Source organism: Panthera pardus, unplaced genomic scaffold, assembly GCF_024362965.1.
Source record: "Panthera pardus isolate Hobbes unplaced genomic scaffold, ASM2436296v1 HiC_scaffold_25, whole genome shotgun sequence".
Taxonomy (NCBI): domain Eukaryota; kingdom Metazoa; phylum Chordata; class Mammalia; order Carnivora; family Felidae; genus Panthera; species Panthera pardus.
Window position 1 is genome coordinate 5,608,596 of NW_026526821.1, and position 18,019 is coordinate 5,626,614.

Consider the following 18,019-nt stretch of genomic DNA (forward strand, 5'->3'; position numbering starts at 1 on the left):
GGCTGGGGTCTCAGGCCTCTACCCTGAGAGGTCAGCAGCATGCAGGGAAGGAGCCAAAGAGCCCGGGTAAGAGAGGCCAGGGAGGATGGGCGGGAAGCCCGGAGCGGGACCAGAGTGGGACCAGACGGAGTCGGGGTTTCCCTGGGAGATGGTGACGGGTGGGAGGTCCCCCTACATCAATGAGACCACGAGCGGCCCCGGGGTCCAGGTTGGTGATCGAGCGCCACCTGGTGGCCCGTAGCGGCACGGCGCCCCCCCAACCTCCCAATGGGGGCTTCCCCAGAGCCTCCTCCCTGAGGGCGCCTCCGCAATCACCCTCCACACCCCCGTTACCCCGCATTTAAAGTCAATATTGCCGATTCCTAGGCAGAAACAAGTTTTCGGTTTTACCCCAAAGAAGAACAAAGCACCATTGCAATTTCCTGTTGCTACTGAGCGTGTCCCACGAGGCAGGGGCAGGGCGCAACCTCCCCTGGGACGCACGCCCGGCCCCCAGCGCAAGGCTGTGAGTGATCTGGGTGCCCTGTGGGCGTGGGGACTGTCCCCAGCTTGCTCTGCAGACACCGCTCCAGGTTGCTGGGGCAAAGTCCCCCGAGGGCAGGGCTAGACCCTCCCCAAGCCTCTGCCGCTGGGACCCAGAGCCCAGAGACTTCCAGGGCTGAGTTCTTGCCCCTCCTGGCCGCCTGGCGACTGCAGGTCCCGGTTTTCCTTTCTACTTCCTGGTGAAGAACAGTGGCTCGGAATTACCTGGGAATCAGTGGCCCCTTTGAAATAAATGAAAGTGATGGGTCCCTTGCCCCGGTATGTGGGTGCCTAGCTGGGCTCATGAACGGAGACGGCCCCCGAGGAATCTGGCCAAACTGTTCAACTGGCTCATCCCCTTCAGTCCTCGCTAGGACTTCCTGATGCAGCTACGTTTTCATTTAGCCCCATTTTACAGATGAGGCAACCGAGGGACAACTAGGTTCAGTAACTTGTCCAAAGTCGTACGGCCAGTAAATCGTGGGGCTGGATCAGAACCCAGCCTTGCACAAGTGACCCCCTCTGACCTAAGCCTCAGTCTCCCCTCTGGGAAAAGAGATCAGGATTGGCCCCTCCCCTGGGGCAGTGAGAGGGGCATACAAGATTGGAAAGCGTGTGGCAGATGCTCATTAAAAAGAGCCGTCATTGTGATACACAGACGAATGGTTCCAGGTGCCTCGGCCCATGTGTGGGCGCCAGGGTGGGCCGCGGTGGGCGCCCAGAAGGTCCGGAAAGCCCCGTGTTTCCGGAGAATGCGCCAGGCTCGCCAGTCTCAGCTCCCTCCTTCCAGCATGTAGCCGGAGGCCTTGCTCAGCAACTCTCCTTTCAATTTTGTTTCTTTCGAAAGCCACACACAGGAGTTTCGTTTTCTTTTTCACCAGAAAGCCGATCGGGGTGACTAGGCCTGTTTCTGGAGCGTGGACAGCAAACACCCGGCCAGCTGACGTGTCATCCCTTCACAGCGGCGGACGCACGGAGTTCAGCCACGCAAGCACCCCTCGCCTCGACCCGGCCCCCCCCCTCCGAGCCCCCCGCTGTCCCCAGGTCTCCGGGCGTCTCGCGGCGGCCACCAGCATGGCCCGGGCCCCCGAGGACCCTGGCGAAACAGGTACTTTCTTCCTTCTAAGGCATAGTGGGGGTTCCCAGCGGGACTTGTACTTCTCTTTCTGGCTCCTTTCCTTGGCCAGATCACCGCAACGGTAGCCGACCACACATCCCTAAGCGCAGGGGTCGGGAGAGAAGAGGCGGGCCCAGGGACCGGTCGGGGAGGACCTGCTCTGCCCCGGTTAGTACCGTCCGCGCGCATGTCAGGAGCCCTCAGGGGCCAGCGCTGTGAAGTTTGCGTTTCATACAGGAGATCACTGCAACCCGCCACCACAGCCGACACTGGGCTCTGAACTCGTGTTCGTTTTAAGAAATAGCGAGTTGCTCTGAGAAGAGGCGTCCGGGGACACCTGTGGTCCCCTTCTTCCTCAGATACCCCTTCACTCCTGGAAGAACAGACCAAGGAACCGCACGCTGAGCAAGTGTTGTGTGCTGAAGGGCTTGTGGGCTGTGGGCTGTGGGCGGTTTTTTCGTTTTGTTATCATTAGCTCATTTACTCCTCACTACAATCTTGGAGGTAGCTGCCCTTTTTTTTTTTTTTTTTAATTTAAAAACATTTTTTTTTTTTTTTTACATTTATTTATTTTTGAGAGACGGAGAGAGACAGAGCATGAGCAGGGGAGGGGCAGGGAGAGAAGGAGACACAGAATCCGAAGCCGGCTCCGGGCTCCGAGCCGTCCGCACAGAGCCCGACGCGGGCTTGAACCCGCGAGCCGTGAGATCGTGACCTGAGCCGAAGTCGGACGCTTCACCGACTGAGCCACCCAGGCGCCCCTGGGGCAGCTGCTCTTAGCCCCACTTTACAGATGGAAAAAGTGAGGCACAGAGAGGCCACATAGCCAGCGGATCGCAGAGCTGGGGCTCAAACCCAGGAAACCAGCCGTCAGGGCACCAAAAAGAGGAAAAGCGGTGTGCTGGGGAGGGGTGCCACCACGGTGCAGCCCAGGGCCGGGGCTGCTTTCCAGGTTTCTGTTGTATGTCCCCCCAGGGGACACGCAGGTACTCAGCACTCAGTAGCTGCACTTAACTTCTCCCTTCCAGGTGTTTCTTTCCTTACCAACTTGTCACTTACACCTCATCCGTTTTGCAACTTCCCATGTACAGATTCACCAGCCGGAAGGCCCAGCACAAGAGGCCAGCCAGCCCTGCGGACTTGGCCTTCACTTTGACCTGCTTGGGGTGGAGGTGGAGGGAGGCGAGGAGGCCTACGCAGGGGCAGGCTTTTCAAGAATCAGAACTCTTTTCAAGACAAGGCAGAGTCAGGCTTGCTGTTGACTGGCTGGGGCTCTCCGGCCGCTGGAGGCAGAACTTGGCAGGTGAAGGGGGGTGGGTGTCCCCAGGTGTCCCGGCTGCACTTCACCTGCGGCCGGCAAGGACGGACATGTCTGACCACAGGGCAAGCCTCACGGCCCAGCTGCGGAGGCAGCAAATGCATCACCCCTTCCCTGACCAGTGTTGCCACCAAGGAACCCGGGAAAAACCCAGAAGGCAGATGGGGCTGTTGCAAAGGGCCCCGGGTCTTCCCTGGGAGGGTCTTGCTTTGCATTTCTCTTGGGCACTTGGGGGACAGATGTTTCCTGGCAAAAGCTGAGGCTGCTGCCCACAGGGCTCCCTCCAGCTCACCGGGCATTGCGTGTGCCCTGCTTTCCTCTGCCCACAGAGCAACCGGCTTGGGTTTGTGGGAGCCTGTCTGAAAGCAACAGGGGCCATTCAGAGCCCCTGGGGTTCTGCTTAGGGTCGCTAAGCTCAGAAGGGGAAACAGAGACCCGGGAGGGATCTGCCCGTGCCCTGCCCTGGGTCCTCTGGGCGGACATTTGTCCCAGCGGTGGGTGGAGCCACTGGGTCACTCGTTTATTCAAATGCTGTTTCCCGAGCACCTGCTGTGTGCCCGGTGCTGTGCTGGACACCAGAGGTGCTACAGTGGCCCAGCAATCACAGCAGGGGGTCCCCGGAGCCATTCTGCAAGGGCCCCACCCCGCATACACAGCACCCCACTCCCCCGGGCATCCAGGACGGCTCCCCACAAGAGATGGTGTTTGAGCGAGACCCGGAGGCGGAGTGGATGTTGGGGGGCGTAGAGAGGCGGGAGGGTGTTTCTGGCAGAGCGGGCACTACGTGCAAAGGCCCGGGGGTGAGTAGGCTGGAAGGAGCACGAGGGCTGCTGAGTGAAGGGTCCGGCTGCCGGTGGTGGAATTGCCATCCTCTGGGAGACGGAGGTGAGGGATGGGCGGGGGTGGGGGGCACAGAGGGAGAGAAGGGATTCGAGAGAGCGGGGAACAGTGTTTCTAGGCCTCTCTGGACCTGGGCTTTGGGGAGAAAGATCCGTTTCCGAGCGTCTTTAGCTTTCTGGCTTGGACGACCACCCCCACTGACGTGGAAGGGGAGCCCCCGAGGACGGACAGAGGGTGCAGGGGGTGGTGACAACAGGCCTCCCAGGAGGGACTTTGCCTCCCTCCCCACTTCTTCCTGCTCCTCTGCCCTCAATCTACCCCACCCTGCCACCTTCCGCTCCCCTGTGCTCTGAGGATGTCTGAGGGCTGAGTGCTCCCCTCCCCCCACACCCCGCCCCTTGCCCTCAGGCGCCCACACCAGGCAGAGGATGTTCAGAAGGCTGGGGCACCTCCTCTGGCCATCAGCCTGTCTGGCCAAGGTCCTTTCTTTCTTTCTTTCTTTCTTTCTTTCTTTCTTTCTTTCTTTCTTGTTTTATTTGTTTTAATGTTTATTTTTGAGAGAGAGAGAGAGAGGGAACACACGAGCAGGGGAGGGGCAGAGAGAGAGGGAGACACAGAATCCGAAGCAGGCTCTAGCGCCGGGGCCATCAGCACAGAGCCCGACGCGGGGCTCCAACTCACGGACTGTGAGATCATGACCTGAGCCGAAGTCGGACGCTTACCTGACTGAGCCACTCAAGTGCCCCTGGCCAAGGTCATTTCTGAGCAGCCCATCTGCCCGTCACCGAACAGAGGCGTTGTTAGTGAATGTCTGCTCGGGTCTCCGCCCCTCCCTCTGCCCTGGACCCCTTGCACGGGGACACCCCCGCCCCGAGCTTCCGGCCCCGGCTTGATCCAAGGGAGGCTCCGTTCTCTCTCTGCCCCCCTCTCCTTCTCCCAGACCTCGAGCAGAGGATCCTGCGGGTGCTGAGGGACGCTGGCTCCCCTGTGAAGTCCGTCCAGCTGGCAAAGGAATGCCAAGTGCCCAAGAAGAAGCTCAACCAACTCCTCTACCGGATGGAGAAGGAGTCGAAAGTCTCCCTGGCGGGCCTGGCGATGTGGCGCCTGGGCGAGGGAGGGACCGGAGAAGTGGTCCCCACAGAGCCGGCCCAGCTCAGCCAGGGTAACCTGCCCCCCGGGGGTTGGGGTGGGCCCAGCGCGAGCAGTCCCGGCAGCGGACGAGCGAGGTCCGGGCCTGGGTTCAAATACGGGCCCTGCCCCTCGAAGGTGCGTGGCATCCCCTGGCCGTGCCTTGATTTCCTTTTCGGACCACCGGACGTGACAGCAGGCCTGCTGCACGGGGTTGCCAGGGGGCGAGGCGGAAAGGGCCCAGCCTCCTGACCGCGCGAGGCAGGCACTCAGCAGAGCCTGAATAGTGACGATATGGGCACGACGACGATAAGAATAGAACAGACTTAGCTCCTCCGTAGTTTTGCGGGGCAGAGACCAACAGGGCCGGCTTTCGTCAGGCGCCCACAGCGGCTGACGGTGGAGACGGGTAGAGGGCACTCCTGCTCTCCGCCCAGAGAGGTGGGTCGGCCCAGGAGAGGCAGGGCGGGTCTGGAGGCAGACTTGTTCGGCCCTGGACGCGGAGGCCGGCTCTCCCTCGTGCGGAGGCCGCCTTGGTCCCGTGGAGTCCCCGTCCCCTCTCCTGCCCCTCCACCCCCCACCCACCTTTCTTTCTCCAGCGGCGAGGCCCCAGCAGGACGCAGCCGCGGTTCCAGAGGAACCTGACCCTCAGCTCAGCAAACAGCGTAAGCACCCCCGTTTCCTTTCAGCTGCCGGGCCCCGGGGCCCCTGACCCCAAACCCTCCTGGGCCCCTCGAGATGTTACTCGTGCCCCACCCACCGAGGGGTCCCCACGCGGTATCCGGGGGGGAGGTTCAGCCCGCACAGCGGAGGACGCGCGTGGCCCAGGCACCATCTCTCCGATCAGTGGCCGACATCCACTGCCCGTCGGCCCCCGAGCCACAGAACGACCTCCGTGCTGTGATATTACCACGTCCTGCAGACGGGAAACTGGGCACAGGGGGTCCGGGGCTCCCCCACGTCTGCACGGCCAGCAGACAGTGGAGCAGATAGATTCAAGCTCCGGGGTCCCCCTTAACCACCCACCGCCCTGCCTTGCAGAGAAAGCCATCTACAGGTTTCTGGAAGGCGCTGGGCCCTGTAAGGCCCTGATCATCGCCCGGGCCCTGGGAATGAAAACAGCAAAAGAAGTCAACCCAGACTTGTATGATATGAGAAACAGGCACCTTCTGAGTCTTGATGAGAAATCAAGTCTGTGGTCGATTTATCGACCAGGTAGGTCCTTACCTGCTGCGCCCAGGTAGGCGGGGCAGGGTGGTGGAGAGAGAGCGTAACATCCGACGCTTGGTCCTTGCCTGGGCGCCCTGCCAGCCCCACCTTCCTTGCCAGACCTTCACAGAGGCTTGCAGGGGTCTTGCGGATGGATCACTAGAAGGCGGCGCCAGGAGGGCGGGTGTGCTGGTGGGAGTGACCAAGGAGGGCTTCCTGGAGGAGTGGCCCGAGGTTGCAGCTGCAGAAAGCAAGGGGCCAGGAAGGGAGGTGGCCCGCTCCTAACTGTCTCAGCCCCGGGATGTGGGGCTCACCCTGACTTAGCTAACAGTTTGCTAACAGTTTTCTCTCAGCACTTTGCCCAACGTGCAGTTTCGAAGCTCCTGGAAGGGAAGGCTGGGCTCAGACACCCACAGGGTGTGGCAGGCGCGGGGCCCCGCGTTCGGGGTCCACGAGGATGTTCTAATTTCTCTTACCATCAGAAGAAAAGCTGAATATTGTATAATAATAAATGGTGAATCACGACCCCAGCTTAGATTATATCTGTCTCTCATCCCAACACAGTCGTGAAATGTAATTTTGAATATTTTTTATGGAGAAAGGGACCCACAGAGACACAAGAGCTGAGGGGCCGCAAAGGTGGGACGTGACCCTGTGTGCGGAGGCGGCAGAGGCCCCGGCAGGTGCCCACCTGGCCCCCATGGGACTGACACCCAGCTCACGGCCCCCAAAGGGGGTCTCAGCGTCCCTGGCATGGTCGCATGTGACAGGGCCAGATCTTAAACACTGGTGAAAACTCTGAATGCTTAAAAATGTCCGGTGAGCCAAACAAAGCTTATCCAGTGGCCAGAAACAGCCCGTAGATGGCCACCTTGCGGCCTTCTCTAAAGGGAGAGGGGTCCTGGGGCTCAGGGGATGCCCGCAGAGGAGGAGGTGGGCAGTGAGGCTCCCGGGAGCCTCCTGAGGTCGGCAGAAGACGCACAGATAGGGTGACCCGCTGTGGTGACGTCCAAGCAAGGCTCATCTGGGACCCCTGCGGGGCTTGTTAAACACGACGGCTCCTGGGTCCCACCTTGGACCTACTGACTCGGGACCCCCGGGGGCTGGGGACATGGGGGAACCTGTGTTTTAACAAGCTCCACAGGAGATTTTGTTGCGGCCATCGGTATTTGGAACCCCTGGAGAGATGCAGAGGGCTTGGGTGGAATATTATTTTGCAGATTGTGGAGGAAGAAGCGAGTCCCCTGCGATTATTTACCAGCAAAATCCAATCAACATGATCTGTCAGAATGGACCAAATAACTATATTTCCATTGAGAACTCGGAAGACATCCAGATTGGACACGGGAACGTCATAGTGAAGCCGACCGCCTCTGGGGAGAATGGTGAGTCCTCTCAGAGGCACCTTCAGAGGGACCCGTAGGGGCACCTGCTCCCTCTGGGTGGGGGCCGAGAGGGGGACAGTCAACCTTTTTTATTTTTTAATTTTTTTTAATGTTTATTTATTATTGAGAGAGAGCATGAGTGGGGGGAGGAGCAGAGAGAGAGGGAGACACAGAATCCGAAGCGGGCTCCAGGCTCTGAGCTGTCAGCACAGAGCCCGACGCGGGGCTCGAACCCCCAAACCACGAGATCATGACCTGAGCTGAAGTAGGACGCTTCACCGACTGAGCCACCCAGGCGCCCCCGGGGACATTCAACCTTTGAGGAGAAAGGGCAGCTTTCACATCTCCAAGGTCATCCCTTACGGCCTTCCTGAACATGAGGAAGTCTTCCTGCACACCTGGATCAAACCTCTCCTGCTTTCCCTTCATCCCGATAACCTTTTGCCTCCGTTTCAATGGGATCTGATATTTTTCCACGAGACATAGCTTGGTTCACTCTCCTCCAGTAGAATGTCACAAGGGGTCATTGTAGTATTTTGTTTGTTCTAAGACACCCTTTCCCCCCACATTTTAACGGCTTAGAAACTGGGATGCACCTGGCCAGTGGCATCCTAGTTTTGATAAAATACAATCCCGCAGAAGAGTGTTTATTCCATGCCAGGCCCTGGGGTGAGAGGGGACGGGGCCACCTCTTGGACCAGCCGTGGAACACGAGGGACAGCATCAGCCCGAAAGCTGGAATACTCCCTGTGACCTCAAGACAGCCCTTCCCCACTCTGGGCCTTGGTTTCCCCAACTGTGAAATGAGGAACTTTGTTTTAGAATCTGGGTCAATGGTTCCCCAACCTTAGTCCTCCCAGTTTGGGCCATGCCCGTGTCGGATTATTTTCTTCATGTTGTTAAATGGTTTCCCTTTTTATCTACTCAAATTTATTTTATGATTTTATCTTAAATCTTTTAAAAAATGTTTAGTTTTGAGAGAGAGAGAGACAGACAGACAGACAAAGGATCCAAAGTGGGCTCTGTGCTGACAGCAGAGAGCCCGAAGCGGGGCTCGAACTCAAGGGCCGTGAGATCGGGACCTGAGCCGAAGTCGGATGCTCAACCGACTGAGCCACCCAGGCGCCCCACTCGAATTTATTCTAAAGTGAACTTTTATAGCATTACCTGAAGTTAAAAACCAGGCAGTTTACCATGAAAATAAATACTGAGAAAATAAAGTAATGTCAGGGCTCTAAATGCTCAGTGTTGAGGGGGCGGTAAAGATATGCCAGCACCTGAGGACACCTGCCCCGGTGGGGTCAGAGGGTGGAGGGCACTAGGGGGCAGAGGCTGTGCTCACTGACTGGGTTTTCGAGTGCCCGGGTGACGCGAGGCCCCAGTCATAAAAACCCGGGGACCCCCACACTGACTGTTCTGCTGGGCCCCCCTGCTCTCCATCAATAGCCTGAAATGCTCATTCCCAGTCTGGCAGCGGCCACAAAGAATTCAGAGGCCTGTCTTCTCCGTCCAGCCAGGACTTTGTATGTATGTGTGTTAGGGAGGTGTGGGCAGAGGGTGGGTGTCAGAAGTCATGTTGCTGTGTCCCCTGCTAGGTTCCGTGGCTCCCCTCCACCTCCCTCCAATGGCACCAGCTGATCCCCCGACGCAGAGTTCCCCGGCTGCAGCCTGGGCGCCCCAGGACATCCGCTTGGAGAAGTCTGTGCTCAGGCGGGTGCTGCTGGGACATGGCAACAAGATGAGCCTTACCAGTGCCCCGGCCGAAGGCCCGGCTGCCTGCAGCCCCTCTGGCAGCCCCCCAGGTAACCCATCCCGCCCCCACCCCACCCCATTCAGCCCCTCGCTGCACGGAACATGAGCCAGTCTTTGCGGGGAGAGAGGCATGATGGGAAACTCCTTTCCTTCCACCAGGAGGCTGTCCCACAGAGTAGAGCAGGTGGGGTTTTTAGAGCTCGCACTCAGGATCCCATTCCCCACCACCACCCCCGCGCAGGAAACCTCAGTTTCTTCATCTGTACAACAGACACAGGGCAGCAGAGGCCAGACCAGCTGAGGCAGAGTCAGAGGAGATGGCCAGACTGGAATGGCATCTAAGGAGGGTAGACAGGAGTCATCTGAGTACCAGATGCCCTACTAAGCACTGTCGATGGTGACCAGAGAGCCCAGGCTAAGTCGTCCCCAGCCCTGGTAGTCCAGAGACAGGCCAGGGATGAAAGACAGCAAAGAGGCCGGGGAACACCAGGAGGAGAGTTTCCAGAAGTGGGCAGGCCGATGAGGTCGGGGAGCTCCATGGGGACCGGCAGCAGCGGCCGCACCGGGGAGCTCGGTGGTGACCTGAGGACACAGAGGAGGTGGGAGTAGGAGGAGGGGAGACCGTGAGCAAGTCTTGTCCAAAGTTTGGATAGGAAAGGGGCCCGGTGGGGGCTGGGGGAGGCTGGGGACAGGCTATGGTTGCATGAAGGTTTTAACCAAAGGTGGAGGCGGCATTCCGGAGCTGTGGGGAAGCCAGCAGCAGAGACGGGAGCAGGCGGCAGGAGGGGGCCGAGTCCCAGGGGAAGGGTGCAGGTGGCACCTGGGGGGCAGTGACCGCCAGCAGTCCAGGCTGTGTGTAGAGGCACCGAGGGAGGCAGGGTCTCTGCTGTGGACCAAGCCTGGTCTGGCCCACCGGGGGGACCTTCAGGGAGGCGAGCGGGCCAGGGAGGACTTGAAAGCCAGGCTGGGGGGTCAGGGCTCGGGGGCCACCATCCAGCTGCTTGTGCAGCCCTCCTGACATCTCTGTCTCTGACCCACAGTCTCTGCCACCACTGTTGGCTCAGGAGCTTCGTTCAAAATTCCAGGGTCCAAACCAGGACCTGACTGCAAGGCGGATGGGACCCAGAGAGTCCACATCAGTTCGTGCTTCCTTGAGGACACTGCCATTGGCAACAGCAACAGAATGACTGTCATCTCAGGGACAGCTGGTCCAGGAGGAGGTGCAGAGCCTGAGGACAGCAGAAGGGGCCCTGAGGAGCTGGACAAGGATGCAGGTGAGCCTGGGACAAGGTGGGCCCTGTGTTCTCTCTCTCTCTCTTTCTCCCATCCATCCATCCATCCATCCACCCACCCATCTGTCCATCCATCCACCCATCATCCACCCACCCACCTATCCATCCATCCATCCATCCATCATCCATCCATCCATCTATCCATCCACCCACACATCCACCCACCCATCCATCTACCCACCCATCCATCCATCCATCATCCATCCATCCATCCATCCATCCATCACCCATCCATCCATCCATCCATCCACTCATCTGTCCATCCATCCATCCATCATCTACCTATCCATCCATCCATCCACCCACCTATCCATCCATCCATCCACCCACCCACCTATCCATCCATCCATCCATCCATCCATCCATCCATCCATTTATCCATCTGCCCATCCATCTATCCATCCATCCACCTATCCATCCACCCATCCATCCATCCATCCATCCACCCATCCACCCACCTATCCATCCACCCACCTACCCACCCATCTGTCCATCCATCCACCTGTCCATCCACCCATCCACCCACCCACCTACCCATCCATCTATCCACCGACCCACCCACCCACCCACCTATCCATCCACCCACCCATCTGTCCATCCATCCATCCAGCCAGCCAGCCAGCCACCCACCCACCCACCCACCTGTCCATCCATCCACCCATCTGTCCATCTATCTATCCATCCATCCATCTATCCATCCATCCACCCGCCCATCCATCCACCCATCATCCATCCATCCATCCATCCATCCATCATCCATCCACCCATCCACCCACCCACCTACCCATCCATCTATCCACCCATCTGCCCATCCAGCCAGCCAGCCAGCCACCCACCCACCCACCCTCCTGTCTGTCCATCCATCCATCCATCCATCCATCCATCCATCCACCCATCCATCCACCCATCCATCCACCCATCCATCCACCCACCCACCCATCCATCCATCCATCATCCAGCCAGCCAGCCAGCCAGCCACCCACCCACCCACCCACCTGTCCATCCATCCACCCACCTGTCCATCCATCCATCCATCCATCCATCTATCCATCCATCCACGCATCCATCCATCCACCCACCCATGCATCCACCCATCATCCATCCATCCATCATCCATCCACCCACCCACCCACCCACCTACCCATCCATCTATCCACCCACCCACCCACCCACCTATCCATCCATCCACCCATCTGTCCATCCATCCAGCCAGCCAGCCACCCACCCACCCACCTGTCCATCCATCCACCCATCCATCCACCCATCCATCCACCCACGCATCCATCCATCCATCCATCATCCATCCATCCATCTACCCATCCATCCCTCATTCATCCACCCACACACCCATCCATCCATCCACTCATCTGTCCATCCATCCATCCATCCATCCATCCATCATCCACCTATCCACCCAGACACCCATCCATCTCATCCGTCCATCCACCCACAGTCATTCTCAAGTCTCCCATTTCCTGGTGTCTGGAAGGCAGTAGAGGTCATAGCAGAGAGCAGCTCTGGAATCAGTGTATGCAGTGAAATCTTTTTAGCCAAGCGACCTAGCCCAGCACTTAGCTCTGGCCTGTTTCCCATCTGTGACATGAGGATGGTAATTGCCTGTGGCTTCTGGTTGTGGCGAGCACGGGGTGAGCTCTGTAGGCAAAGCCTCAGCCCTGTGCCTGGCCCTGCACGTGCCTTCAGGCAGCGTCCAATATCATTACCATTGGTGTTATTTTAGGCCTCATGGGAAGCACTGGGGTGCCACGGTGAGTGAAGCTCTGTCTCAGAGAGAGGTTAACCTCTCCCTGCAGGGTGGCCGCCACCTGCTGGAGGCTCAGCACACGTGCAAGGTGGGGGGGGGGGATGTCCTGGCTGGCGGGAGGCACAGACCCTGGTTTCTTCCACCTCGGTGCTGTCCTTGTCTGTGGGCAGAGAGGCTATAGAGGGCCAGCCATTCCCCTTCGACCAAGCACACCCACGCTCCTGGTCTCAGTCCGACGGCCTGCCCTTGGCCTCAAGAGGGGCTGGGAGGTGTCACCTGCGCCCCGCTGAGACTCAGAGGAGGGGGCTCCACGGCCAACAGGACGACACGGCTGCAGTTAGCCGCCTAGCCACAGCTCCGGCCCCGGTTGTGGGGCCAGGTGACTTCGACTCTGCTGCACAGGCAGGAGCAAGGTGGTGGCGGCAGGGGGAGGGTGTCCCGGTCGGGGGACGAGCGTGGGCAACAGGTGAGAACAGGATGGCGGGTGAACCGGAGCGTCAGTGTGACCCGTGCACGCTTCGTGGGGGGCAGAGGCCAGGGCACAGCTCCAGGCCCCAGGGAGACGTTGGCACTCCTTCAGGGCCACGGGGAGCCACGAAGGAGCTCTGAGCAGGAGAGGGTATGGCAGGATTTCTGCCTTCAGTGTGAAGGAAGGATCAGGAAGGAGATTGCAGCTCTTGGCTCTCTGGGATTGGGACAAAGGCGTCTTACTGTCCCTGTCGTGGTCGGAAACCCTAGACTGGCTGGTGACTGGTGCCCTAGCTGGCATCCACCTGCCCGGGGGGCATCTGTGCTGGATGCGAGAGGGTCCTGCCATCCTGATGGCCGGGACCTTGAGCTCCCAACAAGGAGGGGAGTCAGTAGGGAGAGGGCACCCTCTTCCTCACTTCCTGGAAACCTCCATAGAGGCACACAGGAGCCCCAGGGGTCGTGGACCACCCCCACGTGGTCTTAGGACTGGCCAAGACCCTCTTGATGGAAGGAAATTCAACCCTCCGTGTTTGAAAAATTTTGTCCCTCCCCAAGGGCTAAGCAGTGGCGCTGACGAGGCCTTATTCACTCTGCACCCCTACCCACCCTCCTCGCTGGCCTGAAGAAGGTCTAACGTCTCACTCAGGTGATGGGCAGGATCCCGTCCTGAGAAGTGTAACGTCTGGCAGGTTTTCCTTTTCGGGGGGTGGGGGGTGGGGGATGGTTAATCACAGACCGTCAGTGCCGTGGACTGTGGCGCCCTCTTTGGGGTGTCTGTGAGCTGAGGCGCCTGGATGGGCCGTCAGCAGGGGCGCGGGGGGCTCTTGGCTGCCCGCCTGCCCGGCTCGCTGCTGTGACGCCCGGATGGGTGACATGATCTGGGGACCCCGGTGCGACGTGGAAAAGTGGAGCTCCTTGTTCAACGTCCGAATCTCAAGACACAATGGAGCTTTTTTTTTCATTTTTTTTTAATCTTTATTTATTTTGAGAGAGAGAGAGACAGAGCACGAACGGGGGAGAGGCAGAGAGGGAGACACAGAATCGGAAGCAGGCTCCAGGCTCCGAGGCATCAGCACAGAGCCCGACACGGGGCTCGAACCCACGGACCGCGAGATCGTGACCTGAGCCGAAGTCGGACGCTCCACCGACGGAGCCACCCGGGCGCCCCAAGACACAATGGAGCTTTAAACTGAGTGAGCACTGGGTCCCTCTGAACGCAGGCCCAGGCCACGTGGCTGTGAAGCTGGCCCTCCTCGGAGCCTTCTGGAAGACGACCCCTCCTCTGTGCGGTACTCCTCGGTCGCTCAGACCACTGGGTCTTTCCAAGAAATGATGCTGCAGCCGCCTGAAAGCTTCTTCCGTCTTTCCAGTGTTAGGAGGAAGCAACTCACTCCCTCATTCAGCACTTCTGCCCCTGTCCCCGCTCTGAAACGCTCGCTCACCTGGACTTCCAGCCAGGAGCAAACCAGATAAATAGTCCAGGAAGGACCGGAGACAGCTCACAAAGCAAGAAAGACTGTGGCACTGTGGGCAAACCAACAGTGAAACCCGGGGAGGGGCGGGCAGTGCCCTGGTCCCCAGCGAGCCAGATCGCTCCGGTTATTTGAGGTGAGGGGGCCCGGGTGTCCCTTTGGCAACAGTTTCTGTCTTCCCCAGGACCCCTCTCCGAAGGTGCGGAGCCCAGAAGGGAGTTCCCTCCGGACCCGGCTTCCTCCCTCGGCACCAACGTCTCGAAGCTCATCTCCCACCTAGAAGCCGTGACTCTTGAAAGCAGGGATCCCCACAACGCGGAAGACGGCGGCTGGGTGGACAGAACCCCAGACGTGGCGTCCCAGGGGGAGGTCGAGCCCAGAACAGACAGCCAGCCTCTCTCGGAAAGAGCAGGCGAACACCAGTGAACCTCCGGTACCATGCTTTCTGGGCTCCGTAAATGTCCTTTTCCGCCTTCTTGCCTCCTGACACGCGAGCGGCGAGGGTCAGCGTTTGGGCTGGGCCTGGCCTGGGGCTGGGTCACCTCTGTCCCTACCACCACCTTAGCCTGCCTTCCATCATGGCTACCCACTCTCCTCTCACTCAAGAGCTGACTTCCTCAAGGCCTGTTATGGCTGCCTGACCTCTTTCCAACTCGACCTTTCTAGAACTTCCCTACCTTGACTTTGATCTCTCGGCCCTTCTTAGCTGAACTTCCAGAAAACAGGTCCCTCCCGTCCGGGCCCCAGTGGGAGTCACTGGCCAGCCCACGGGCCAGGGGACCTCTGCTGGCCAATCATCAAGGAATGTTTGTCTTACGCCAGCATGGTGCTCGCGGGTGGACGGGGTTCCCTTGGAGGGGTTGTGGGCGCAGTGGCATTTCCAGAACAAAGGAACGGAGTGGGGTTGGTTCAGAGGACACTCGCGGAGGGATGATGGGAGGAAGACAGAGAAGGGTAGAAGAAGGTGGCGGTCAGCCGGGCAGGGCCACTGTGGACTCGTGTGTTCCACTTGTTACGCCCACGACGTACACAGCTACACGTGCACTGCCCCTCCCGATGCCACGCCCGTACGTCACTCTCTGTTGTGTTAACTCTACTGGACCACGACTGTCCAACTCCCAGGAGCCACGTCCCCTGGGGCTAGCATCCGCCTGGGTGGAGGAGGGGCTGGCTCATCACAGAGACTCAGTCAAGGAGGTCACTGACCAGGGGTGCCTGGGTGGCTCGTCGGTTAAGCGTCCAACTCGATTTCGGCTCAGGGCATGATCTCAGGGTTTGTGGATTTGAGCCTTGCGTCGGGCTCTGCGCTGACAGCCGCTTCGGGTTCTCTCTCTCCCTCTCTCTCTGCCCCTCCCCGACATGCTCTCTCTTTCTCTGTCTCCTTCTCTCTCAAAATAAATATATATATATTTTTTAATGTCACGGAACAAACCTTTATGCCTTTTCAACTTGGCTGGAAAGATCTTGAGTTCCTCGACACGTTGATCGGTGCCCGGACCAATACATAGCACTTCCGGTATGTCCCCTAAAGGGGACGCGTCCTAAGGCATTGTTTGAGCCCCTGGATCCAGCCATTCCTGAAGCAGGCTCTATCTTTGCTCCTGTCCATTAGATGAGCCCATGTGTCTGTCTCCTTAGTGTGGAAGTCCGCTCCAGGCGGATTTCAGTTTCCCAGCGTGGTATGTCCCTCTCACCTCTTGGCTATTGGAAAGCTCAGGGTGGGGGCCAGGAGCACCGCTTTCCAATAGCCAAGGCCAAGGTGGATGGCTTTGGTCATGTGACCACCTCCCAGCTGAGGTCATTAGCCGGAGCAACGGGATGCTGTGATTGGCCGACTGGTGTCACATGATCTATCCCTGGCACCACGATGGGGGTCGGTCAGCCACCCCCAAGTCACCTGGCTTGAGGGCGTGGCCAGTGCTCTAAAGTCACAGAAAAGGGACAGGCGCGGAGCTCAGAAGTCCACCGCATCTCCCCCGGCATCGGCCGGTGAATTCCCTGGGCACGGGGGCCTGGTCTCTCCCCTCTGCACCCCCGGTGAATGCTGGACAGACCCCCTTCCCTGTGCGCCATGCGGCCCGGCCCTGGGCCTGCCGGCGGAGGGCGACCCAGCCCTGACCGCGGTGAGCACTTCGCAGCCTGCGGGAGAGGCGGGCATCGCCATGGGTCCCGAGCAGCACTAAGCACAGGGGGGTGGGGGAGGGCGGAACCCCCCCAACACACTGTCTGGAAGGTCCCCCAGGCTCCGTGAGCCCATTCTCCCACCCCTGGCGGAGCGAGGTCGGGTGGGGCGGGACCACGGGCGGGGCAGATGCCCGGGACCGGAACATGGGACCTCGTGCAGAGCTCCACCGGGGGTTGGGTGCTGGAAAGCACGATGCAGAGGAAACGTGCAGGAGGTTGGCTGGAGGGAATCAGGTGCCCGACCACGTGTGCCTGGGCCTTTGGGCTCGACCCTGAGCGCTGTACAAGCCCCGCCCTACCTGTCTCCCAGGGACGACCTGGCGTCCCACGGGCTGGAATTGCCCGGCCTGCTGGGGGACAGTTCTCTCTGCCACCGTGCTGACCTGGGGCCCCCAGATCATTCCCCCCGCCCCCGGGATATCCGCTTTGCCCACATGCCACGGGGTCTAAGGGGCTGGAGATCGGGTTTGGCTCGCTGCTTCCGGCATCTTCTTTCGTCTGTGGCGAGCTGAAAACGGCTCGCCTCCAAGTCTGCCGCAGGTCTGCGGTTAACCGGGCCCTGTCAGCGGAGGATCCAGGATCCTCAGTCCGCACCGCCAGCCCCCGGCCGGAGCGCTCCGGTTCCTGCGAGATCTCCCCTCTCTGTAGAATTAATTCGCCCGTAAACACGCTGACAAAGCACTGCCAGCGGTTAATGGGGCTGGAGGTGAAGGTCAACGCTGGGCTCTTCAGGAGAGAAATTAACTAGCTACCATTACTTGGCCGGAAATGATGAAGTCCGCGCAGCCCCCGCCTTTTGTTCTCACCAGCTCTCCACCCACGCAGCCTCCCTTCCTCCCTGAGCGGGGCAGACAGAGTTTGCAGTCCCCGGACGTGAATGGGGGGCAGTCTGCTGCGTGAGTCAGAGGTGGTCTTGCCGAACCACCGCAAACTGCTCACAAATGCAATTCTGTTTTCTCGTCCAGCTTCCCTGCTTGTCTCGGGATGAGCCCAGGTGGGACCCCTCACCTGGGGGGGCGTCAGCCGACAGCCCAGGTGGGGGACTCTGAGCAGCCAGCAGTCTAGGGAGTCGTTCGGGAGCATCTTGGCTGTGACAGAAACGTGGCTCACCTAGACTTACCAAAGAATCTGTTTGCTCGTGCCACTGGGAAATCAAGAGATAGGCAGCTTCAGGAATGGCTAGATCCAGGGACTCAAGCATTACACTGAGGCCTCTCTCTCTCTCCGTCTCTCCGAGAGACTCTCTCCATGTGTCTACCTGCTGCTCAAGGCTTAGGGCCTGCGAGTTTGGCAACTCCAGCAGAAAAGGGATTCTTCAAGCCAGATACTGCGGGGAGGATGTCCCGGAGAGGGTTCGGATTGGTCAAGCACCGGTAACAGGCCTGGGGCGGCTTGTTAAGTGGAGCCCACACCCCGGGGCAGAGCCTTCCAGATTCTGAGTCGGAAGGTTAGCCAATTGCCCAAGGTTAGGAAGGTTAGACAGTTGCCCAAAAGGTAGAGACGGGATTTGACCCCAGGCCCCTGGGCTCCTAAGCCAGTGCTCTGACACCTGCTCCTGGAGAAGCAG

General features: G+C 59.5%; 1 protein-coding gene across 5 annotated transcripts; it reads left to right on the plus strand.

Moving 5' to 3' along the window:
• The first annotated feature begins 1,533 nt into the window (after window positions 1–1,533).
• ZBP1 (Z-DNA binding protein 1) lies at window positions 1,534–15,699 on the plus strand. 5 transcript variants are annotated; one of them, XM_019426447.2, is made up of 8 exons: window positions 1,534–1,630; window positions 4,738–4,959; window positions 5,525–5,590; window positions 5,967–6,140; window positions 7,355–7,519; window positions 9,115–9,321; window positions 10,312–10,545; window positions 14,453–15,699. In XM_019426447.2, exons 1-8 carry the CDS (start codon window positions 1,597–1,599, stop codon window positions 14,692–14,694), a joined length of 1,344 nt encoding a protein of 447 aa, XP_019281992.2. In that variant the 5' UTR covers window positions 1,534–1,596; the 3' UTR covers window positions 14,695–15,699. The 5 variants fall into 5 exon arrangements, 4 of the variants coding, with proteins under 4 accessions (XP_019281992.2, XP_053746086.1, XP_019281997.2 ...); XR_002074407.2 differs by lacking the exon at window positions 1,534–1,630 and adding an exon at window positions 14,167–14,322 and having other exon boundaries at window positions 4,334–4,959; window positions 14,453–14,567; XM_053890112.1 differs by lacking the exon at window positions 1,534–1,630 and adding an exon at window positions 4,337–4,596.
• The last annotated feature ends 2,320 nt before the right edge of the window (window positions 15,700–18,019 follow it).